The sequence below is a fragment of the Rutilus rutilus genome (genome assembly GCF_951802725.1).
Source record: "Rutilus rutilus genome assembly, chromosome: 18".
Classification (NCBI taxonomy): Eukaryota; Metazoa; Chordata; class Actinopteri; order Cypriniformes; family Leuciscidae; genus Rutilus; species Rutilus rutilus.
This window is the reverse complement of record NC_140231.1, coordinates 20939816-20965005: the sequence shown is the minus strand read 5'-3', so window position 1 is coordinate 20965005 and position 25190 is coordinate 20939816. Positions and strand designations below refer to the sequence as shown.

The 25190-nt window shown below is 37.9% G+C and overlaps 4 protein-coding genes across 5 annotated transcripts in view; 1 reads left to right on the top strand and 3 right to left on the bottom strand.

Moving 5' to 3' along the window:
- The first annotated feature begins 381 nt into the window (after positions 1 to 381).
- LOC311277175 (complement component C7-like) lies at positions 382 to 7594 on the top strand. The gene is made up of 18 exons (XM_084387363.1): positions 382 to 575; positions 956 to 1005; positions 1103 to 1178; positions 1263 to 1404; positions 1481 to 1616; positions 2878 to 3016; positions 3108 to 3242; positions 3338 to 3581; positions 4154 to 4267; positions 4387 to 4553; positions 4661 to 4889; positions 5590 to 5761; positions 5841 to 5928; positions 6054 to 6186; positions 6528 to 6716; positions 6792 to 6885; positions 6976 to 7157; positions 7326 to 7594. The coding sequence occupies exons 2-18, from the start codon at positions 956 to 958 to the stop codon at positions 7514 to 7516; spliced, it is 2481 nt and encodes an 826-aa protein (XP_084243489.1). The 5' UTR covers positions 382 to 575; the 3' UTR covers positions 7517 to 7594.
- Positions 7595 to 7788: 194 nt separating this feature from the next.
- Positions 7789 to 25190, bottom strand: part of c6.2 (complement component 6, duplicate 2) — a 75186-nt gene continuing 57784 nt past the window's right edge. Inside the window, exons 1-18 of one of the 2 annotated variants that reach the window (XM_084387361.1) lie at positions 15193 to 15338; positions 14535 to 14709; positions 14262 to 14418; positions 13203 to 13347; positions 12910 to 13057; positions 12627 to 12759; positions 12227 to 12337; positions 11871 to 12111; positions 11612 to 11734; positions 11355 to 11521; positions 10981 to 11206; positions 10554 to 10722; positions 9821 to 9938; positions 9585 to 9717; positions 9283 to 9477; positions 9049 to 9136; positions 8260 to 8501; positions 7789 to 8147 (exon numbers count right to left, since the gene is read on the bottom strand). In XM_084387361.1, coding sequence (XP_084243487.1) covers positions 7966 to 8147; positions 8260 to 8501; positions 9049 to 9136; positions 9283 to 9477; positions 9585 to 9717; positions 9821 to 9938; positions 10554 to 10722; positions 10981 to 11206; positions 11355 to 11521; positions 11612 to 11734; positions 11871 to 12111; positions 12227 to 12337; positions 12627 to 12759; positions 12910 to 13057; positions 13203 to 13347; positions 14262 to 14418; positions 14535 to 14680 — 2724 coding nt within the window. In that variant the 5' untranslated portion in view covers positions 14681 to 14709; positions 15193 to 15338 and the 3' untranslated portion in view covers positions 7789 to 7965. Of the gene's footprint in view, positions 8148 to 8259; positions 8502 to 9048; positions 9137 to 9282; positions 9478 to 9584; positions 9718 to 9820; positions 9939 to 10553; positions 10723 to 10980; positions 11207 to 11354; positions 11522 to 11611; positions 11735 to 11870; positions 12112 to 12226; positions 12338 to 12626; positions 12760 to 12909; positions 13058 to 13202; positions 13348 to 14261; positions 14419 to 14534; positions 14710 to 15192; positions 15339 to 25190 lie in introns of those variants that run through there. The other variant, XM_084387362.1, reaches the window with a different exon arrangement.
- rgs7bpb (regulator of G protein signaling 7 binding protein b) lies at positions 16960 to 20082 on the bottom strand. Its single transcript, XM_084386996.1, has 6 exons — positions 19755 to 20082; positions 18956 to 19122; positions 18719 to 18849; positions 18358 to 18502; positions 17437 to 17507; positions 16960 to 17333 (listed from the first exon to the last, which is right to left on the bottom strand). Exons 1-6 carry the CDS (start codon positions 19902 to 19904, stop codon positions 17242 to 17244), a joined length of 756 nt encoding a protein of 251 aa, XP_084243122.1. The 5' UTR covers positions 19905 to 20082; the 3' UTR covers positions 16960 to 17241.
- Positions 20520 to 24778, bottom strand: rnf180b (ring finger protein 180b). Its single transcript, XM_084386995.1, has 7 exons — positions 24644 to 24778; positions 24111 to 24209; positions 23855 to 23947; positions 23112 to 23750; positions 21635 to 21848; positions 21422 to 21547; positions 20520 to 21333 (listed from the first exon to the last, which is right to left on the bottom strand). The coding sequence occupies exons 1-7, from the start codon at positions 24659 to 24661 to the stop codon at positions 21140 to 21142; spliced, it is 1383 nt and encodes a 460-aa protein (XP_084243121.1). The 5' UTR covers positions 24662 to 24778; the 3' UTR covers positions 20520 to 21139.

The following is a 25190-nucleotide window of genomic DNA, read 5'->3' as shown; positions in this document are numbered from 1 at the left end:
GCAGTCATTTTATTACTTTAAGATGTAACTCAATATACTGTAAACAGGCATCCTGTTGACATTCTGTAAAAAGACCAAATTAATGAACAAAGCTGAGACATAGCAGACCACTGAGTAGATCTCAGCTCAGTGGAAGTTTTTGACACTAGTGTCACTCTCTGATTGGTCATTGACCTGAACAACAAAGATTGCACAACTATCTGAAAACAGAGGTCTGTGTGTTCTGCAGGGTTGGGAACAGAACACTATTTCACCACCCTCCTTACAATGCTAAACGAACCCCATCCATTTTTTTCCAAATTAAAGCCACAAAAACAACATGCACACACTGTTTACTGAAATTTGCAGATTTAAAGACTAGATTGTGAAATTGTGACATTAATCCCAGAGATAGACTGGCAAAGTCAGGGTGAGGGAAAACGAGCCAGCACTGAATGTCCGGCATGCTGAGTCATGCTGGGAATTCCTGACCAGGGCAGGATGATGTCATAATCCCTGTAAGAGCCCCTGTATATGAGCAGGGTCCATTTCTGTATCTGCCACAGCCCACCATCTGTCTAGTCTACAGCATTAAGGTAAGGAGTTGTTTATAAATAAAAAAAAAGGTATGGCAATGAATCGCAGATGTAAAGAATAGTAAGTATGGCACTGTAGTCATAGCTGGACTATGTTTGTCCAATGTTATTATTGTTTACTAAAGCTAGTAAAAAGTAAAACTAAAACAATTTTTGGTAAGTATATAATAAAGTATATATCAGATTAAAAAAAAATTATTATAAATATCAGAAAAAATAACTAAAATATAAGAATGTTGCAACTAACTAAAATAAAGAAAAATAAATATAAATAAAAAATATATAAAAAAAACTAATGGAAATTACAAAACACTTAAACTAAAATTAAAATAAAAACTGAAAAAGCTATTTCAAAATATTAATAACACTGATGTTTTCAGATGTGCCCAGCTGTTTTATTAGTTCTGGTCACGTTTCTGCCTTATATTTGGTGAGTGCTGCATGAATACTATATTTTACGCAGTTGCTAAGAAGTAATGCTGGACATTTTGCATCTCTTAACTCGCCATACGCGGTTGTTATGAAAGGTGTGAGCAGCCGGTAAACTGCAGGTGGGGACCGTATGGGGACTGGTCAGAGTGTGACGGCTGTACCAAGACACAGGTAACAGATCTTTAAAGCAGCTTTAAAAAATATTGCTACTGGCCACAACTGAATGACTTACCTGCTAATGGTGTTTTCTCTCAGGTTCGATTGCGTCATGTATTGACATTCCCTCAGTTTGGAGGCAGCACTTGTACAGGCGATGCCATACAGAAACAATCCTGTTTTCCAAAGAAAAGCTGCCCTCTTCAGACAGGGTGCGGGAACAGGTTTCGCTGCACATCTGGTAAGTCACGTCTGACTGTGGTATTGAATTTAAATGTCCAGGCAGTTTACAGTTTTCGTGGTTGGTTTATTTATAGGTCAGTGCATCAACCCATCTCTGGTGTGCAATGGGGATCATGACTGTGAAGATGGTTTAGATGAGCAGCGCTGTAGTGGCACTATAGTTTGTGATGAGCAAAAGCCTCCGCCCAACTCTGACCTCACAGGAAGAGGGTAAAATACACCTTTTACATTTAGCATAATCTAGGGTGCTTCTCAAACGAAATGCTGCATCCTAGTGAGGCCGTGTCCTTTCTTCCTAGACTAATCCTATAACTGTTAGTCCAGGAGCTTTGTAGGCCATAGTCCTCCTGTGCATTCAACGCTAGGGTCTAGTAATGCTGCGTTCCAGGCTGGTTTTTGAGCACGTAAATCACGACTTCAAACCACGACTCACGACTTTGTAGCTTTTCAGGCCAGTCACCCCAAACTACCTGAGCGCAAGGAATTGTGGTAACGTTAGCTAAGTTAGATGTAAACAAACCAGCATGGCGGACCTTACGGGGCTTATGCGCATTTGTAATAATTTCTGTCGCCAAAGGTGCTTACTCCTTGTTTATTTATTATAATAATATTATTATTAATTTGACTGCAACGTTATATTGTCCTAAAGTGTATTCTCACCGTGTACCGCCTGCAGAAACACTGCATCCGTAGGGGCTGCCATTGTTGTTTTGTATGGTTTCGCGGGCTATGTGACGTCAGAGCTCGTAACTGGGAGTACATCGATCTAGTACGAGTTCACGGGTGGGAAGTCACGGGTTTGACTGCCGTTCCAGTGCACTTTCACTGGTATAATGTTGGAAAAACACGGGTTACAGGTTGCCTGGAACGCACCATAAGTGCGCATGCCTACGTCATAGTATGTTTCCGCCCCCGCGGTCACTACTCGAAAGTACAATTAACATTTAAATATGAAAAATAGAGTACTTTAGATTAAAAACCTTTATGTTAGCCTTTCTGATAATGCAGTACAGGTAATGACAACCATCTGTGGTCTCCCAGTGGTTTACATTACACAGTTTAACATTATGTAGGCTAATTAATTTACAACAAAAACAACATAATGCTTTTAATAATTTTTGGGAGATAAATGTAATTCTTGCATTACATAGTGAAATTGGTCAAGCTCAGTGCTGATAAATTTTCTGCTCATTCTTTGTGTGTGTGTGTGTGTGTGTGTGTGTGTGAATTGGAATGTGTGCAAAGGATTGTGAGTAATTGGTGGACGGCCGCAAAGGATATACAAAACGAAGGCTGCTTTCAGAGGATCCTGTAAATTGAGATGTCCTTTGACAGAGCTTGATGACGTGGCTGCCGAGATATGCAGCCTTATTAGGATGCAACCTTCCGATTGAGAAGCACCCCTAGTAAAATTACAATATTAGTGGAATAATACAATACAGCAAACTTATATTTGCTTCGCATCCAATAGGTTTGATGTGTTGACGGGTGAGCTGAGAGCCAGTGTCATTAACACTCGTAGCTTTGGTGGGCAGTGCAGGAAAATCTTCAGTGGAGACCACAGAGATTTCTACAGACTTCCGCAAAGTCTACTCAGATATAGTTTTCAAGTAAAATTTTAATTGTTTGCCACGGTCTAATGTTATAATGATATATAGACTGTTATAATATAAACTAACAGTTCCTATCATTTCCTTTCAGGTCAGGGTAGAAAATGATTTTAGTGATGAGTACTATGACAGTTCCTGGTCCTACATGAGGCATGAAGAGGAAAGAAAGAGAATTAGAGGAGGTCACGATCATAAAACCTTTCATAACGAACTGAAACAAGACAAGGTAACGATAGATTCAGTACATCATGTAAAAAAAGGTGTCTGCTAAAAATATTTGATTATATTATATTTTAAATGTTATTATTTTTTGTCTCACAGACCTATCACCTGCTGATAATAAAAAATGAGGTAGAGGTGGCTCAGTTCCAGAACAATGCTCCTGAGTACCTCCCTCTTTCTGAAGACTTCTGGAAGGATCTGTTGGCCCTGCCCAGCACATATGACCCATCAGCCTATCAAGTCTTTATACAGCGTTATGGTACCCACTACATGGAAGAGGGCTCTCTGGGTGGCCAGTATCGGGCCCTGCTGGAGCTGGATGCAAATTATATGATGCAGATGAGTATGTTAATTTCCCCTTTTCTCTGTTAATATTTAATCGTGATATTCTATAAGGGCATATAAACTATATGGGCAGGGGTTAAATTGTGCCAGAATGATATTTAACAGTCTACACTGTCTTTTTGCTGTGCAATGTTTAATGACTTTTGTAAAGTAAACATAAAAATAACTTTTATATTGTTAGTAATATTTCAATTTTCTACATCGTCGTCATGTTAAAATCATGTTAAAATTTATCAAAGGATACAACAGGCTTTTGAGGAATGTTTATTTGTATATCTCTGTCATCATTGTGCATTGCATGATATGTTTGCCCCCCCAACTCTCACACACACATCTTACTAATATAATCTTACTAACATATTATTGGTAGATAAAGAGTGACAACTGATATTTATATGCCGTACATGTAACTAGTCTTCTACTGTTTCTAAACCTTTGTCAGAAGGTTTAATAAATGATTCCATTTAAAAAAATCTGGCTTTATAGGGTTATGGTTATGCCCCTTATATATGGGGCATTTGTGTATGTTTCATTGTTTCATTTAGTTTAATATATATATTTTTAATGCAGGTAAAACAGACATTGATTTCCACCAGTGTATTACACGTGTGAAGCGACGTCTCTTCTATAAAAAGAAAACAACCAAGTGTGTGAAACTGATGAAGACAATTGAGAGTTTCAGTGGTTAGTCTAAATGACTGGTTTTTTGACTAAGTCTTTGTCACTAAATGTATATTTAAGTATCAGGTTTGATTCTTATGACCTGATAGACTTTGCTGCACACCCTTTAAAATGTTTTACAGAGAACAAAAATCATAAGATGCCAGTAAAAACAGACATTATTGGAGGACATACCGCTTATATCGCTGGCCTTAGTCTCTTAGACTTGGAAAACCCTGACAGTAACAAACAGATGTATTCCAAATGGGCTGGATCAGTGAAGGAGTTCCCTAAAGTAATAAAACAGAAGGTATGTCAGAATTAAGACATCAGAAGCATATGTGCAGAAACAGAGATGTACTTAAACATACTGAGTAAGTATAGAGAAGCATTTACAGCATGGTGTCCTATTCCTAGTTGAGGCCACAGTATGAACTGGTCAAAGAGGTGCCATGTGCCGGGCTGAAGAAACTCCACCTAAAGAGGGCACTGGAGGCCTATCTGGAGAAGCAGAGCCCCTGTCACTGCAGTCCATGTCAGAATAACGGTATGGCTGTGCTCTCTGAAGGTCTGTGCACCTGTGTTTGCAGGCCAGGCACCAGTGGTAACGCCTGCCAGAACGGCCATGTCCTTGGAGAACAACCAGGTAGGAATTTTTTCATTTATTACAAATAAACATTCAAATGTGTATCGGTTTAATACGAAAGATCAGTCAGAAATGCAACGGGCAAAAAATTTAGGTACGGACATCTCTGAAAATAAGATTCAAACTTGCAGTTCAAGTCAAAGCGAGTCAAATGTTAATTCAGAAACCGCACTGATTGATCCAGTTCAGTGAAGTATTTAGGTGTGTTCGACTCAATCGGTCTACCACGTTAAAAAATACAGCAAGCAAGAGTGATTCAAAAGCATATGGAGTGTGTTTCTGATTCACTATCAAAAAGCAGCTCATAAAAGTAATTTGTTCGGGTATCTTGTCGTGTACACGATATGATGATTCACAACCTTGGAAGCTAGGGAGCTGATTGAGACGCACACACTGATCACATTGTATGTTTTTGGTTCACTAAAAAGAACCAGCCCATGAGAATCATTCCTTTACCTGTATCAGACTACGCCAGTCATGCTGTGTGTTTTTTTATTCACTAAAAGAACCAGACCAAAAGTCATTCTTTAAGATATCAGACTACACTGTTTGTATGTTCACAAAAAAGAACTGGTTCATAAGAGTCATTCAGCGAGAGAATGCATTTTCTGTACAATTTTAAAGGAGTAAAAAAAAAAGTTAATTTGTAACAAGCTTGTTCATCTTGTCTCAAATATGTTGAACTGATTATGCTTTATAGGAGTGATTGAAGGAGGCTGGAGCTGTTGGTCTGCCTGGAGTAGCTGCTCTCAAGGTCAAAAGTCAAGGACTCGTTCATGTAATAATCCTGCTCCAAGAAACGGAGGCAGGAATTGCATAGGAGAGACCATAGAGCGCAAAAGCTGTGAAGAGCCTGATTTTGAACACCTCAAGTGAGAATGAGAATTTGTGGACTTATCCCTTTTTTCATTTATATTTTGTGCACACTCATAGGATTTTTTCATACTCTAGAATGATGGAGCCCCAATGCTTTGATCCCTCATTGACACCAGTTAAGACATGTAAAACTCCACCGCCTTTGGTAAATGGATTTGTTTTGGTAAGTATCCCCCCCTAATCAGGGGAAATCGTGGGGCGTGGGAATACGCACATTAATGAAAACTCTTTCAATACACAAAACTTGCACCAGGCATGTATTTTAAATAAAATCCATTGTGTATTCAGGACCCAAAGGACATCTATCCAGTGGGCAGAAAGATTGAGTACACCTGTGCAGATGGACATGATCACATTGGTGATCCAATTGCTGAATGTACAGAGAACCTGACCTGGAGGAAGTCACCCATGGAGTGCAAAAGTAAACTATACATCAAAGAAAATGTGCAAAATTATAGTAATTATAAAGTGTTCTGGGTGGTTGCCATAACATTGCAATGTTGTTGTTAAGGTCCCGGATAGCAACATAGTGTCGGCCCAGATCCGGCCCACGTCTGGAATGTGTTGATTCCACGTGTACCAGATGTGGGCTGGATCTGGGCCAACACTATGTTGCTGTCTGTGGTGGTGCTTGGAGATTACTAGCTATCTAAATAGCTTGAGTTTCCTCGTTTAATATACGTCTGGGTTATTTTTTCATGTTTTAGCATTAAAATAGAGGATTACAATAAAGTATTTTTCTTCTCATTGTGTATTCACCAGAAACAGCATGTGATCCTCCAGCTGTTCTGAGTAATGTCATTGCCACACCCTCAAAACAAGCTTATCTGATCGGGGAGAGTGTGACCCTGTCATGCCCAAGTGGGATGCAGAAAGAAGGCGAAGCAGAAATCATGTGCCGTCTTGGTCTCAGCTGGTATCCAGCACCTGAGACTGTCCGATGCAACCCAGGTATGCCGTAAGTTCCTATTAAACACCAATCAGGTACGTGGTTTCAATTATTGCTTACATTATTTTTCTGAATAGTGGAAGCAGTGCCCACCCAACCAGGCCTACTCTGCAAACCATGGGAAAAACAGGCAAAGGATCAGTGTGTTTGCAAAATGCCATATGAATGCAAGTAAGTTTATTAGTTATGGTATTAAATACAAAAAGTAATAATGAAAATACAAAATTAATTAATGTCAAATCTCTATGTGACGTTGTCCAGGGCGTCACTCCACATTTGTGCCTCTGTTCGTCCCGGCCGGGTGATCAGAATGAGTATCTGCCAGCTTGGGGCCTTGCAGTGTCTGGGAAAAACGTTTTCTTTAAAACAGGATAGTGCATGCAGTTGGCCAGAAACCAACTTCACATCCTGTCAGGACTGCCATCAGTGGGAGACATGTGACGGTAGGCCCTTTATAAAACATCAAAACCTTTTTAAACATGGGTCAATAACATGAGACTCATTTGTTGTGCAGTTCAAATCATATATTCCAGATCTGAAACTCACTTTGGATGAATTGTCTGCCAAATGCATAAATGTAAATGTAAAACTGTGTGTAAATGTATCCCCAGGTTTTAAATGTGAATGCATAGATCCTGAGGACTGCTCAGATGACTCCGCCCACCTGTGTGTGTCTCTAAAGGGAGGGACTCCTGAGATGATTTCAGAGTGTGAGGCGGGAGCTTGGAGATGCCAAGGGCAAGAGATCACAGTACTCAGCATTGGAGACTGTCAAGCACAATTGTTTTTTCCCACTGTATGATGTTTTTTACTGTAATGTGTAGTAATATGTAATATATAAAAGTCATGTTTTCAGTTTGCAAATAAATATTGTAAATAAGTGGTCTTAATAACTAAATTGGTCTTAAATTGTGGGCAATGTGACAAACAGAGCAAAGCCACAGTGACAGGTTTTCAGGGTAATCAACATACAAATGGCTTAGATGCAGAGACATGCTGAGATGGAAGAAAGTATTTTAATGTATATACTGTACACTTCAGATGAAAGAGCATTTAAATGCAAGAACATCTGAATATGTGATAACATTTTATTGTGCAGTTCCACATCAATAAACAGATTGCTCTAATGCACAACATAGCATGCTGTGAGTGACTATAAAACATCAATGCGTTTTCTGTATAAATCAATGATGGGTGCAAATCTGTGAGCATTTCAACTGTGAACATTTCTACATCAAGATTGGTGCACAATTAAGAACTTGCGCAAAGACCTTCATACAGAAGTTCAAACTCAATCTTGCTGCACTTCATGGCAGCCATGAAGCACAGATTCATGCTCCGTGTGCTTTGAGTTCTCACAATTTTCAGGCAGTACATTTGCTTCACATCCTTTGAACAATCTCTGGGGATTTTGCACTCACACGTAGTTGACACTAAGAAGAAAAAACATTGAAAAAGTGTTGAATTATTTCAATTGAATACAAATCAAAAATGCTTTGCTGCTGAAAGGATATATAACATAAGGGTTCGTAATAAAATCTGCACCTGAGCAGGTCTCCCACTCGTAACAGGTGTCTGAACCACAGGGCTCCTGCACTGAGCTCCGCTCGGATACACTGGCCCTGAATTTGGCCCAGTCCAGACTGCCTGCGTCATTTTTGCACGGTCCATTATTCATAAAGTATAATCTGTCTCCATGACAACGGTCAGCATGAAAAGCACAGAAGGACATCATAATGGCACTCTCCTTGTCTGCGTCGAAAACGCACAAGTCTGCTCTATAATCTCTGCAGGATACACAAATTCATGGTACTTAATGGTCAAATTTCCCAACATGCCACAGCATTAATATATACAAATAATTATTGTTCATCCTCAAAACTTGTGCATTTGTCCTCTGAAGTGGTAAAGTCTTAAGCCACCGAAATTACCCAGAACAATTTGTCCCAGGAACTTATTTCGGCTTTAGTTCCCAGTAGGAACTTTTAACTGTCTGGAACTCTCCCTCAAGTCGGAGGAAGAGCAACAACCCCGAATTCATAATCCAATATGGCTGCTCAGCACATCTACCGTACTGAAACAGTTGTAATATATTGTTTATTAACATTTCTGTTTGCCTATGTCTCAATAAACTCAGTGGTGCATGTAGTACTATCCAACCTCCGGCATTATCTGTGCAAACCCCCCCCCCCCCCTTTTTATGTCCATCTTAGATTTCCTGGGATGGAATGCAGGCAACTCGGGTGTGACGTCATTCCCAACTTTGACATCCCTCCTCTGGGGTCAATGGAATGCAGCATTGAAACACCGTCACAAATAAGGACACGTTCATACCTGCATCTCTCTTTGGACATGCAGATGCATTTAGTCCCATCATGTATCTCTCCAAGTTTACAGCTGCTGTCTGGTACAAAGGGTTTATCTGTGGAAAAATATGTTTAACCATGCTTGCATTAAAGGAGCTAAAGTTGTTAACATAAATGAATGTCACTTTATACTCAAAGTAAGCGGCAAGATTTGTGAATCGTATGAATTATTGCCAAAAGCATATTTATTCTGTGAAAGTACCAATCTTGCAGTGTATGTCCTGTGGAATGCTTGGCTCCCAGACAAGACTCTTCCCACACGAGTAAGACTGACGCCCTGAAGGACTCATGCCACTTTCTGAGCAGGCCAGCATGATGTCACTTCCTACTTTATACTCCATTTTGTCTGGGTATATCTTCATGCCATCAGGCACTGTGGGTTTGAAGCAAACGTTTTCTGAAATGACAGGAGAACATATGGAGTGAAAACTGTAAGGGTCAAAATGAGCTTTCAGATCATAAATTGTTTTGTTTTGATATGATATCAGCATTTCTATGGCTTACTAATGCACTGTCCTTTGGGTTTCTCCCAAGTGCCATCCTGCAAACAATGAATGAGCTGGTATCCTTCCAGCTCAAAACCAGTGAAGCAAACAAACTCCTCGTGATCTCCATAATCGTATTGACGTTTGTTGATCTGGAATTAGAAGGAAATAGTTGGACGTTAGTGGAAGGAAGCAGGAATAAACAGCTACAGGAGAAGATGTGATGTAAAAGTTTCAGTTCTTGTGTCCCCTCACTCTCAGGTGGCTGTTGGCAGGTGGACGGGGTTTTGGACAGCCAGAAGCTCCAGGGGGCAGCTGGCTCTCACGGGACCCTTCAGTCACAAAGTCATCATCATTAATGCACACATTTTGCCTGTGAAAAACAGACAAACAATAATGTCTCACGTGTCATATTAATTAACCATGCATATTGAAAATGTATTCATGCATAAATTGTTTCATCAGTAAGTTAAAAAGCATTTAAATTCATACATGAGAATGGCTGGACACCATATTGATATTACATTCTTGTTTTTAGATTCAATTTGATTTGTTTGTTAAGCACCGAGATAAATGTCATCTAATTTCGTTGTACCCTGTACAATGACAATAAAGAATTCTATTCTCTATTCTATTCTGATAAATAGAAGAAAAAAAATATTCTTGGTCTATATAAAAACTGTTTGCACATTTTACTCTTTGATCTTGCTATGCAATAAGCGTTTGCTCTCAGGTGAGAGTGTGTGCAAGAGAGCGCAAATGAGAAGAGGTGAGATTGTATGCAAATTGCTTGCTGTAGGCGCTCACTCCTTAATTTAAAACAATACAAACATTAAGGTAAGAACAAATTTATTTGCATATGCACAATAATATGAGAACTTGTACGAGTACTTTATCTACACACATTTTTTGTGAATGCATGCCAATGACCGCATTCTGACCCCACAGATACCTCTTCTGTAGTCTACAGATAAGAAAGGGCACTTACTCCTGGAAAATAGAGATGGTACACTCCTCCACCTGCTTCTCAAGTCCTTGGCAGGGTGTGCCGCCCCCCTGGGGTGCAGGGTTGTTACAGGTACGCGAACGATGCTTCTTCAAGGTGGCGTCACAAGTACTCCAAGAGCTCCAGCAGCTCCAGCGCCCATCAGTTTTGTCTGTGGGATGTAGACAGAATTTTATTACTGGCACATTATTATTATTGTCATTTTTTTTATATATATATAAATAATACTATGTATAATTAGGAATTAGGAATTATATCATATATAATTACTATAAAATTATCATTTTATTTTATTTATATTATATATTAATATTATATTTTGTATATTCTTAGAAATATCTGTATGTCTATATACATATATTTTTTTCTCCATTAGTGCATACATATATTTATAGGAATGCATGTGAACCTGCAGTGTAGTCTGGAGCTCGTTTCTCGCAGTTTGGTCCATAGGTCCCGGTCTGGCAAATACAAATGCACTCTGTTCCAGAAAGAGCTGGCCGGGCATTGTTGGGGCAGGGGGCACATTTACAGGAGTCAAATTCAGTCTGGTACTCCATCAGCGCCCTATGGAGATGCCGTCTCTTTGTCACAGCACAAGGGAAGCCCCGCACCAAATTCACATAAGGCAAAAGCTAGATAAAATATTGACAAATATACATTAATCTGGTGTTCCTGTTTTCAGTTCATTTGCATTTCTTTTTTTTTCTATACCCCAGAATATTTGACAGGTTAATATATGACCATTTTCAAATGACATAAATGTTTGTTTCTCCTCCTAACCTCAAAATCTATAACAGTTGGATTGTCTATTGTAGATTTGATCCAGTTCTGGTATGTAGTGCTGTCTGGCGATACACCCCTCTTCTCCCAGGCCAGGGCTGCTGCGAATTCAGCTCTACCTCCTTGCACAGATGTGATACACTTCTCTGATGCTTTTACAATTGACCCTGAAATGGACAACAGATTTTCAAATTAAGTTTATATAAAATGAAACATAAGCCTTTAGTCATTTAATAGCACATTTGTGTATGTATTACCTTCATATTCGGTTTTTAATGTATTTTTCCCACAGGTGGAGCTATGTGAGATTCTATTATAGAATATAGAGATGATGGTGGAATCCTGACTAAAGCAACTGTTCATTTCTGCTTCTGTCAATCCTGGGAATTGTAAGGAGACACCACTGATCAGAAAGCACAGTTGCAATGTATTTTTCAAATGAGAGATAAAGTTACGTGAGCTCCACATGACCAAGGTCTCTAATGTTCTTACAATCAGATGATAATGTCTGCTTACCGTAGGTTTTCAGTTCTTCTCGATCATATTGGAAAAGGAGATCATACTTTCCCCCTAATGTCCCAGAGCTGAAATAATGTGTCCCAAACAGCTGGAAGATCTGTCTATAAAGGGCATAGTTGTATTCCAGTGGTAGACTGTTTAGAAACTGAAGGAAAGGGTCTGATAAGTAGAGGTCAGAGGATTTCATTTTGAATGTTGATGTGGCAACAACCTGATGCACCCTGAAAAACTCAGAGTCCTGCATAAAAATAACAAAAACATCTTTGTGAACAACGTGTTCAATTTAGATATAAAGACACATTTGTGTACTGTTAGGGATAGAAAAAATGAAATAAGAGTTTGAAATCTCTTACCTTTTCTTGAGATGCTTTCACTGCCTCTTTAATAAAAAGATGTGATTCTTTGGCCAAGGTGACTTTTTGGGGTTTGACTTCTTTCACTTGAAAATCTTCAAGATTTTCTACCTGGAATGAAATCAAATAATATAGAATAAATCTAATCTTTGATCCATTTCATGTGGGGTTTTGTGTGATTGGAAGATAAAACAATAAATTGCACCTCATATTATGAGTAATTTTATATTTTAGTTATACACCAATGTTGAAATAATTATTGTTTTGCCCAATATTGAGCCAGTGTATTGTGCATCCCTATGTTCTTTGGATGTTATTTTGATATAGATTTTTTTTAATTATTCCATCTAACAAGTAAAGTAGTATAAGCACAAACAGACAGAAATTAGATTTTTCCCACCTTGATTTCATATCTCTCAATGTTGGCAGGGATTCGGTAGTAGTTTCTCTTCAGTTTTTCTAGAGTGCATTCACCCCCCATGAATGAGTTGTCCAGAACAGCGCCTCTCATCTGCTCTGCCGCAGCATCAAATCTAATTTAAAAAATAACCTTTAGCAGTTTTAAGAAAAGCTCAAGCTCAGATTTATTTAGCTGACAACATGATAACATCTCTAAAAGCTTACCATGTCCATGAAGTTGTTTTGCAATCTCAGAAAGCAAATGATCTTTATCTGTAACTCACCCATAACCAATCAGGTCTGCTCCAGGAATAAAAGCAAATCTCCGTTCACTTGCACACACTTTTTTGGTTTGCGCACAGTCTCTCTCGTCAGAGTTGTCCCCACAGTCGTTCTGATTGTTGCACTGCAGAGCAGCATTTATACATCTTCCTTTGAAGGCAATAAAGCAAGTTGGTGATCATGCACTTGCTTTCTAGAGCAAGCATTTAAAAACTGTACATATTTGCTGGATTATAAAATCAATAGACCATGTATCATTAAATCTAATATGATGTGTTGTTGTGAAGATATCTACCAGTGTCACAGGTGAACTTCTCTTTACAGTTGACAGGCTCAATCCTACATTCCTTGGAGGGATGACAGAGTCTTTCCTCTGTAAGCGATGGACTACACTCTTCCCCGCCAAACTGAGCCGGCCTCAAAACAGACCTGATTCTGAACTAAACCACACACAATATACACACACTTACTACAGCAGTAGACTATGTTTGAGCAATATCACACTAGCAAGAATGTTGTTGTTCTCGGTTGTAGAATAGCCAAAGCCATGCTGATATTTGGAAAAACTACATTTTGTGCATGTGATATTGCTTTTATTTAGTTAATATTCAGTAACACACATTTTAGATATAATATTGCCATTTAATTTCGAACATTTAATCAAACACATTTTTAACAAATCGATTGAATGAATGAAAAAAAACTGCAGCACCATGTTAGAACGTTAGGATAACCTTAGAATAACGTTCTGGGAATATTAGAACTATGTTAGAATAACGTTTGGGAACATTCTGGGATTGTTAGAATAACGTTAGAATACCCTTAGAATAACATTAGAGCAACATTAGGGTAACGTTCTACAAACCAAAAACTAACGTTCTATTTCCATTAAGAAAATTTTCCATGGCTAACCAAAAACAAACCTTAAAAAAGAATGTTCTGGGAACCAAAAACTAACGTTCTGGGAACCAAAAATGTATAGCTGTTTTGATTACGAGAAGAAGATTACAAGAGCATATGAATTACCACCAATATTCCATAAAAATTAAGAATTGTCCATTATGATTTCATTGTGACTTTAATAAACATTCTAATACTATGAAAATAGGTAAGGCCACACCACAACGTCTATAATGATAATGGCACAGATGAACGAAATCGTTTGAATAATTTTCTGAACAATTTATTGGTGTGTATAAATAGATAGTCTGTCTAGAATGCAAAAACAAGGACAATCAGTGAAAAGTCCCAATGCTGTTGTGATGCTGCTGCATTACATTTGCTAGACCAGTCAGGTTTAAGGACCCTAACTAACTTTTGCTTAAATATCCTAATAGCTTTGTGTTTTACTTACAGATTTTTTGGCACACGGCGAGCACTCTGACCAGGGTCCAAACTCAGTCAGCTGGCAATGTATAGGACAGGCCTCAACATTACACGCTCTAGTCTCATGTGTCTGACACAGCCGGAAACAATTGTTTTTGGTCCAGTGCTCATCATAGCGCACAGCCCTGCAACAACAAATGCACAGTCCACATATTACCATAATAAACTTTAATAAACTTTATCCTTCCAAAAGAAGCAAGAAAAAAAAAAAGAAAAAAAAAAAGAAATCATTTTAGGTTACCTTGTACGTGCTTGGGTTCCAGAGTCACAGGTTTTGGTGCAAAAGGACCATGAACTCCATGGGTAGTGGTCACAGAAACATCCTGTAATGGTGGTAAATGAAGCCAGGCTGCAGAGTAGGACAAGGGGAATGGAAGTACGATCCATAGAGAAGAAGGCCTGTCGGAACTTGATAGCTTAAGGTAAGGGAGAAGGCTAGTAGGTTATACCACCAATGACATTACACATGCACAACAGATTTAGTTATTTCCATAATGATTTTTCATTTGCACAGTGCATATTATGCACATAAATTAATGAACACAAATGAGGTATTCTGAAAGAACGTTATCTTTAGTTTATTTAAGCAGATCAGGGGGTTTGAAGTATGGAATACTATATGGACCATTTTTTATATTTTGAGTAAAAGTGCTCAAAAATAGTGATAAAAGTGGTTTATAATTACATAGCCATTATGTAAAAAAAAGAATAAAAAAAATACTGAATTAATATAAAACTTTTAATATTAAATATATATCATGGTACCAAACCTAAACCTAATCTGACAAATTTGGATATTAAAAACTGATTTTAAATAAATCGAACAATTAAATCAAGACCTCACCACAGACAGTTTCTTGAGAAACCTAATAGTACCTGAGCTTGTGGGTAATACTCACATCAATTGCAGACTCCTCCAAAAAGCATGTAAGCACACTATCACGTCTAATTTTATTCTCTGTGTCTGTTCGCAATGTGAGTAAACATCAGTATCAGCAAGACAGTGGCACAATCCGCTGCACTGGAAAAGTTACTCTTATGACCTGGTTGAATTTTCTTTCAGCGTTCTCCCTCAATGCTCTTCAGAACTTGTCCATCCCCCTTTGCTTCCAGTAAACCCTTGCAGCTGCAAGTTTTCACTTTGACACTTGGCTTCTGCTTTAGACCATGGGAATGTGGACAGAGAGTACATGGATAACATGTTACAGGAGAGTTATTGCCTTTCTTTCTCCATGCCAAAATAGAGGTTGCTTTTGTACTTTATCTTATTTTTTCATAATTCATAATAGCATCACTTTTTTTTAAAACATCATTTAGGTCTCTAAGAATTTCTTAAAGACCCATTGTGAAAATCAAGTTTTTAATGTTATAAGTCTATGTGGTGTTTTTAATATGCTTTAAGACACACCATGTGCAAATTCGTCAACACCATTACTACTGATTCTCTTTAAAACTGGGTTAACCAAAGCAGTCTCAAAAAACGCGGTTTTAAATCGATGGTGTTTCTGACGTCACAAACTATCTTGTAACCAATCACGTCAACGTGCCAGCCAGGCTTTAGCATATCATTAACAGTGAACTTAGCAGGGGAGTCTCGAGAGATTCCAGGTATTATCCTGGTATTTGGGGGAACTGGGGTCTCCCAGTTTTTGTTGATATGAAAAATAGTGTAGATATAGCAATATAGTGGGTGTATGATGTATATTACGATGTTATGATGAACTATGCCTTTCTCATAGCGTTTCTGATGATTGTTAGAGGGCAGCTGCCTGACTGAGATGGCGAACGGGAACATGGTTTGTGTAACATTAGCAACACATTATTAGCTGTTATTTTGATAACACAGACAAGCAAAAAGCTAATAATATTAATTAACGTTATGTGTCCAATGTTGTAATAGCGATACCATTGTGCAGTGTTTACCTTAGTAAGCTGGCTGAGTGAATCTGTGAGCTGGCGTGAGGGGAGGCGGGGCTAATTAGCATATTCATTGATCCGCATCTAAATTAAGCAAGGATGTAGTTACATTCAAGCTATTTTAAAGCATGAAGTAATTTTTTTTTTTCATAGGAAAAAAACAACAACGTTTAAATATGTCATTTTGGGTATCAAACATGAGTTTTAAAGAATACAATTATTGACTACAGGGTGACTTTTAAAAGGTTTCATTTTAAAGCAAAAAAACTGGATGTGAATTACTGAAGGCTACAATAAAACAAACAATTACAGTAAAAAAAAAACTTTATTATCATTATAAAATGATGTATAGTTTATAAGAGCTGTAACTATGCATACTTTAGACACATGACATAAAGAGCAAAAATCATAATGCAAATTCTCATAAAACTGGGATATGCATTCACACAAACCTGATGTCTTGAATTGATAAATTAAAAATAAAATCATTAAAATCATTTATAATAAATACAATGTTTTATTTACAATTATATGTATTATGTACATTGTGATTTTTTACTGTGTTATATTTGTTTCAAGCTTAGAATGAAATAGCAATGGCTTTAGTGGAGAGCACTCTTGTGCCCTTACAATGACTGATATAATTTTTTACAACATTATCCCTTTATGGAAGACTAAATTAAAAGCATTGCACAGTGGCTAAATTTATATAAAAGAAGAAAAAGCAAGTAGATGAAAAACACCAATCCTATACTTCTTTCACTTACTTTTTTTATACAATCATATGGTTTCACAACACATGACAAAGAATGAACCTTTCGGTAACTAAAAATTGACAATTGATTTAGCTTAAGAACTCAACAGGCAGGGTTTTGAGTCAAGGGAATTCTGTCCTCCAACAAGTGATTAAGTAGTTTTGACACTGTCCAGGGACAAGTTACATCAGCGAAACAGTTCCAGAGACACGAAGGAGACGACTGAAGCGCTAATTGATCAATGATCAGAAAAGAAGACTTGAGAGTATTGAAGGTTTAGCCAGACACAAGGCAACAAAGCCCGGAGAATCGCCTCTTCCTCTGCCTCACCAGTGGATAAGGAGTCAGATTTAGCAGACTGCTGTCATCTACACGCAGGAAAATAAATACATAAATACATTTCTAGCTATTTGAGATTAGAGGGTATAAAGAATCCATTACAGTACTAGAATAAATCTGTTTGAGACTCACCTTGATTTTTCAGCGGCAAAGGCATTGTCTCCCTGAGTTTGCTTAAAAGGTTTCTCATTTCTCGCATATCACTGGAAGAAATTTCACAACACAGGACATTAACTATCACAGTCACATGGATATTTAGTACAGTATTTAAATACCTCTTTTTCGCTTTAACCCCATTTTACACCATTAATACCCCAAATTGGCTGCCAAGCATTTTATATACACTACTATTTAAAAGTTTGGGGTCACAAATTTATTCTTGTGATGGCAAAGCTGAATATGCTGACTTGGTGCTGCACAAGAAACATTTCTTCTTACTATCAATATTGCAAACAATATGCTGCTTAATATTTTGGTGAAACCTGTGTTTCCTTTTTTTAAGGGTTCTTTGATGGACAGAAAGTTCAAAAGAACAGCATTTATTCGAATTGGAAATCTTTTGTAACATTATGAATGCCTGTAAAACTGTATTTATTTTTTTTTTTCATTTAATGCATCCTCAAGGAATAAAAGTAAAAAAAAATCTTACTGACCCTAAACCTTTGAACAGTCTATATACATATATAAATGCTACACATTTTAAGTGATTATTTAGTAACATTTTTAAATATTGTTATTACACCTTAAATTAATAATTATAAATCAGTAGTTTTAAATTGGGTCATTATTCTTTTTCTTATTTGAGTACATATTGGGATTATAGCTCATTCCCTTCATAGGTTTATAGTCTTGCACCTTTGTCTTTTTCTCAGATTTTCAAATACTTCTTGCTTAAAATCAAAGTTTGTCATGTGATTCATCTCCGATCTGGTTGGTTTGCTTCATTGCTTACAACTCCTTACTGAAAAATTGTTTGAAATCCAAATGGAGAAAATGAATAGGAAAAATTCTTTCATTCTGTCATTCCTAATCCATTCATTCTGTTTTTCATACCTCTCTATGTTCTCAATGTCTGTGCACACGACCCAAGATTCCTGTGGAAAATCTACAGGTGACGATGAACGATCTTCCAGCATCGGCACATCAGAGCTTTCGTCTACCCTGCAGTCCATGTTTGCTTCAGGACACACATCATTTCCTAAAGTGAGTGAAAGAAAACAGTGCAAGATAGTTATACTTTGTTTTGCTAATAGAAAAACCAGATGAATTGTCAAAGCAGCTGTTATATGTATTTATTGTGCCATCCCCGCCACCTTCAGACTGTATTTCGTCATGCAGTATATTAGCTTTATGTACTCATGTCTGCTAATGTAAAGAATCTGCTGTCCTCTGCTGGCTGTCATTGACACAACACCTTTCCTATGGAGCTGCAGAACACCCAACAGACACATAGACTTGAGCATCTCTGTAATGTACATCTCCAGGCAGCACTGAAGCTGGATGAACAACCTGCATATTTCTGGGTGGATTTCACCATCCTCTGGCCTAAGACAAGCATAGAGAGAAAAACAGAATCCATATCAGCTGAGCTTCATGACATCCTACAGCCACATCTTCAAAACTACATGGCTATTCTAACATAAATGCTTACCCATAGATTGCAACGAGGTTTTGATAGGCAGCCTGGGCTACGGCGCATCCTTTGATTCGAGTCTTGTGCATCTGTGCCCTTAAAGAAGGACAGTCGATTGTATTCTCCCCTATGGAGATGACCTGCTCACGATGGAGGGCCACAAGAGTGTTGAACTCCTGAACAGTCTGAAAATGGAGACAAATCCTTCTCAGTCTATTTTTAGAAAGTGAATATGTATATTCCTTCTGAAAACTCTGATTAAGCAGCCGGCTGTGTTTTGGAACATAGCTGGTTTGGTTGGTAGACCATCTTGGACCATCTTAAGATGTCAACCTGGCATTTGAAACATGGTAGCTGGTTGATCATTTTTGACTAGAGAGAATCCAGCCATGTTCCAAAGCACAGCTAGCAGCTTAAACTGGATTTACCAGCAGGGTATAAACACGAGTATAGCTGCATTATCTATATGCCACATAGCAACACATGGGATTGTGAGGATGTCATTTCTAAATAATGGTGCAATATGAAAACACAAACGGCGAGTGATAAACATTATAAAACCAATAATTTATCTTATAGCCTAATCAATTCACAAACAGAGACCCAATAATTATTCATGTTTCAATACATTACATCCGTACAGGATTTAAGTAAATTATAGTATGGGCTATACATACTGTAATTATCCGTAGCCTACTGGTAAATAGCCTGTTAAATTGCATATAATTGACAATCATTTTAATGTGTAGACACAAATAAAGCCTATCCAAAAATAGCACCCGTAGAAGTGACAGCGGTTGTTCTACCGTACGCTCACCGTTCTACAGTCATCCATCGCCCGCTGAGCTCTCCGCGAGCTTTCGGTGCTCTCCCGGCGCTCCGGATCCCTCATCGAAGACTTGCCGATTTGAAAAATGTTGGTTGCGGATTTGGGGCGGTTCTTTCGCCCGTTCGGTGCAGAACACATGCATACGCATCCACGAATAAAAGCACCTCACTGAGAAAATGTCTTTAATCAGTCTGTCCTCGATTCAAGGGTGAGGTCGATCCTTGAATGAGGGTTGTTGTTTCTCTGCCGTCGATGATTAGAGTGATGTGACAAAGCCGAGCGAGCGTCCGCGACGCTTCCTCTGCATCTCCGCACCAACAGGCGAGTCACCTTCACCTCTGTGGAGGGCCGAGAGCGGCTTAACTCCACACAGCTGCGGGCTTCGATGAGGGAAAGGAGATATTCACGATTTTATTTGTAAGCGCCGTCTCAAACATACGGAATCTTTGCTTATTTATATTCATTGTTATCAAAAGGACGACTGTCCATCAAAAAACTATCTGAAACGTTATGGGGACGTATTTGGTTAAAAAACTAGACAGCTATTAGAAAACATTATGTAGGTAAATTCTTATGTCGTTGCAAAAAACATCTTGAAATGTTAATAATAATAATTAATAATTCAATTAATGGAATTATTAATTAATGGATAGAAAACACTCTACCTGTGGTAACAAAAACTTCCCTGTAACATTCTGGAAACGAGTTTATGGTAAAGAAAAAAAAAAAGAATGAATGTTTCTACAATGTTATGAGTTGGTTCCCTCCAAAATGGGAAAAAGCATGTTGTTCTCCCTTAGAAAAAAAAAGACAAAAAAAAATACATTCCCAAACTTTGCTTTGAGATACAGGAATGGGTGACAGCCATTCTAGGCCATTGCCAAATTAAATTATAATCTCATTCCCATAGATTGAATTGACACAACAACTAATGTTCTCAAACCTTTTACTGTGTAAAAGAAGCCATTAAATATATTGTACAACATTTTTTTAGTGGAAGAAACCTGGGTTCTCGCTTTAGACAAGCAACTAAATGGCTCTAACTAATAGCAACATAAATAAAGGTAACTTATAAAACTAAGCATTATGCCCACCCTGAATTATTGCTTTTTTTGTTTTCTAATGCATTATAATACTGTTTACAGGTCAAGTAGGCAGATGATATTAGGCAACAGCTAAACGTGGTATCTATGAATTGCACAAACCCTGAAAGACCTAAACTATAAATAAGCACACAGTAAGAAAAACACCTTAATCATTTTTCATCATATTTGTAGCTACACTGAAATAAAAGTATGAGGCACTTGATGAGATGTCCACCGTCAACATTCATTTGTCCAGCAACAGCAAAGTGAGATCTAATCCTCCATTCATTAGATGAGGAGGAAGTAGCAGAGGCCACATAAGATGATGAACGCCATCACCCAGTGCAGAGAGTAGACAGAGATGATCACAAAGTCAATGTCAAACGGCCAACCCCACATGTCTCCCAGATCCAACGCATCCAGGCCAAATGCTCTGTGGGGAAACTGCCAGCGACTGGCAGGACCTCCGTGTCTCGGAAACCCTGAAATAACAAAGGCAAAGGAAATAAGTGGGCAACTGTAATTTAAAATCCTTGGGTATGATGCTTATGCAAATGACATATGACCAACCCCAAAAGATGCGAAAACGCTTTGGACAGTTGGGCAGGGGCCATTTCGAATAGTTGATTTTCTGAAAGGTCTCATGTCTTGAGCGATATACTTTTGGGAAGCACGTCTTTGTAGTTTGATTAAGCTCTGAAACAAACAAACAAAAAGTATTAGGTGGTTAGATAAAGTTTAGATGCACTGAGAGAGAAAATGGACTTTATCTGTTCCACGCACCTTCCTGAAAGAGAACATGGGATATAAGGGTCCTACAGAGGGGACACGGGGTATTGCTTGGTCGATTCTTGGCCAGAGTTCTCAAACAGGGCTCACAGAACACATGACTGCAAGGATGGCACTTGTAGGGGCTGTAATATACGTCTAAACACACGGCACATGTGTATCCCTCTCTCTCTTCATCATCGCTGCCTGTTAGGTCCCACTTCATAGCCTGATAGGTAGAAGTAACACAAGAAGACACAAATAAAACATCACTGAAGAACAGATGAGTTATGTTTATAATAAAAAAAAAACAGACATTCAATTCATTCTCTGTGTAAAAGATGTGACCCACCGGTTATCAAAAGAAGAAAAATTCTCCAATAAAATGACACCTGCTGCAAGAGCCATGTGCAGCTGTGAACGGCTTATTAAGATCCTCAGGATTCTTGCAGCAGCCTATTATGTGGATTTATGCCTGTCTTGATCCACGGATGTATTATTGACATTTTGCCAGAACTCGTCAGTACAACACAGCTCCTCGTTCAATAGCCCACATTCATTTCTTGCTTATCTGACACTTATCATACATTAAACAAACTAGAGCTGTGTACCATTCAGAATAAAGGAAGCAAACAGGATGCATACTTGTGATTCAAATGTTACAAGAACAAAACAAATTAAGTAGATTAAAGGACTGCTCACACCAAGGACCATAACTATGAGATGTTACTGTAGCTCATACAGTAGAGCGTGGTGCTAGCAATGCCAAGGTCATGGGTTTGATTTCCAAGGAATGCATGAACTGTATACATTAAATGCAATGTTTGCACTTTGGATAAACACATCTGACAAATGCATAAATGCAAATATAACTATAAAGTTTTAATGAGAATGAGAATAGGGAAGTCCACATCACAATTATAATGATAACGCCACAGTTAACTATAATTGAAATCACTTTCAGGACGGTTTTCCAATTGGAATCCACCTGACTTTAAAGATCTCGAGAGTTTAAAAAAGCAGACGACATAACTGCAGCATTAGCTTATAATAAACAGAACATTACTGGGCACTGGTGTGGATGCTAATGTAGTAATAATTTAAGTTATTTTACATTTATCGTTCTTGGTGTAAATGGGCCTTTAAAATGGAACAAAACGTTACCATTTTTAATAATACATTTTCAGTTAATTACCCATAAAATTGTGGTTTATATATGTTATGTTTAGTTCTGTATGCTAAAAATGTCTTCTTTCAAAAAAGAATAATAGTTATGTCTGTTTTCAGAGAAACATGCCTAATCATTTGAGAAGAAATGTGTATCAGGGAACAAATATGCATAATTATTCAAAATGAATTATTTATGTTTTGTCACAAAACTTGTTTTGGACAATGAAATATTTGCCCAGCCTTGCTAGATAGTTATTAAATTCACAAATAGGAACAAAGCAAGTCAGACTTTGGCACTTGCCATGACTTTAAAACATCTCACCAGATCTTTTGCCTCCTGCTGTCTCTGAATCCAGCGTTCCTTCTTCCTCTGCTTCCTTCTTAGGCTTTTCAGGCGGTTTTTTTCTCTCTTGTTAAGCTTTGTCTCTACATTGGGTAAGATGTTTCTGAATGGCTCTTCCATCAGTCTAACGTCCTCTGGATCAACTGCTCTGTCCAGAGAAGTTCTACTCTGGGAAGCAGAACCCATATGCTGTTCCTCTAAACTCTCCCGATAATCATACAGCTGTAGTGACGATTCAGGAGGTAAAGGAACATCTGTACCTCTCTCAACATTCTCAAGAATTTGTGGCTCTTCGCTTGACCCAACCTCAAGTTGAGTTTCAGCAGAGACTACATGAGATACAGGACAGGAGAAGCTGAGGGTTGAGGAAGGAGAGGGAGCTAAGCTCATTGTCTGAGGGAGAGACTCCACCTCAATGTTCCTCCTTCTAGTATGTTCTTTAGTCCTCCCTGGTCTTGTTAAAAGAACTAGAGGTTTTAGATCCTGATCAACGCGACTTTTACTGAGATGCACAGTTGTTTCATGTCCACAGGTGCATTTGGAACAATTTACAAAATTAAAGCCTCCTAAGCGAGCTCCACAGTACTGGCAGTTTAATTTCCCGACAGTCCAATTGACCTGTGAGAAGGGTACATTTAATCAGAATAGATCATTCCTTTTCCAGGTGATTGCCAATAGCCCAAATTGCATAAATATAAAACAAATACATGCAAACTCTGTACCTGACCAACACTTGACAAAATCCAATCTGGCAAAGATTCAACATTTAAATGCCACACATTGCATGTGGCTGCAGCCTCTCTTGATGTTACCACCTGTAACAACAATCACTTATATTTAACAATATATAAATGTCACTTCAGAAAATTGTAATCAGTGATTTGTACATAAATGAAGATCTTTAACCATTCCCAAATTTAGATATTTTACATTTAACTCCTTTAAAAAATAGATAGTTATAGATCATAATTCACCCACCTTGAGGAGACTGGTTGAGTCTATTAGACATCTACGGCACTTTCTGCAGCGAAGGTTTGTTGGATCTTCTAGTGTCCTTGATTTATCCTGTTCTTCATTCTGTTTGAAATGTGCAGTACAAAAAAAAATATTTTATACCTCTACAAATCCTTAGGTAGATGAGGACCGCACGTAACACAATGCATGCATAAAGAGTTGATTGTTGTAATGCAATATCCTTGGTTGTCATCACTTATAATATGCCTTTATCTACATATTAGAAAACTTTTGCTTGACCATAAAACAGGCCAATACAATCTCGTTGCCAGAAACAACACCAAAATTCGTACAACATAAATAATATGTGCTGCATTTAGTAATTAACCTCCCACTTAATTTTACGTCCAGTTTGTACAGACGTAAACAGTGTAGTTTCCTCAATAAACAGTGATAGTTCCTGTCCTGGCCGGTGTTTTGTAGTCATTATTGTGCAAATACTTTCTGTTTGACTAATTTAAACATTTGCTTCACGTACGTACAAAAACACGACGTACCGCGAAAGAAGTAGCCATTTTCTTCGACGGAATTTCTGAAGAGTTCCTCAAAATGTTTGGCTAAAAGGCTAAAAACAACAGACTGGCTCTGTACTGCTCTGAGTACAGCTGCCTTCACTACGGAAGCCGCAGAGGGACAAAACCCGTCTCGGATAAAGACATGGGCCTGTTACTGTACGTTCATACCATAGACTGTAAAAAAATAGGTTCATACACGATATAATTAAATGATTTCTCATTCATAAAGTCATTAGCTTTTTTATTTAATCATTTAAGATCTCCCAACCTAGACCAAATTTACAGTAACGGTCAAAAGTTTGGAAAACATTACTATTTTTAATGTTTTTGAAAGAAGTCTCTTATGCTCATCAAACCAGCATTTATTTGATAGAAAATATAGGGGGGGGGGAACCCCCAGTAATATTGTGAGGTTATTAAAATATTTATATTTTATAATAATTCATAATATTAAAATAATGATTTTCTATCTTAAAATACTAAGGCGAGACACCTCAGGTGAATATGGTAAAGAAAATAACTGATAAAT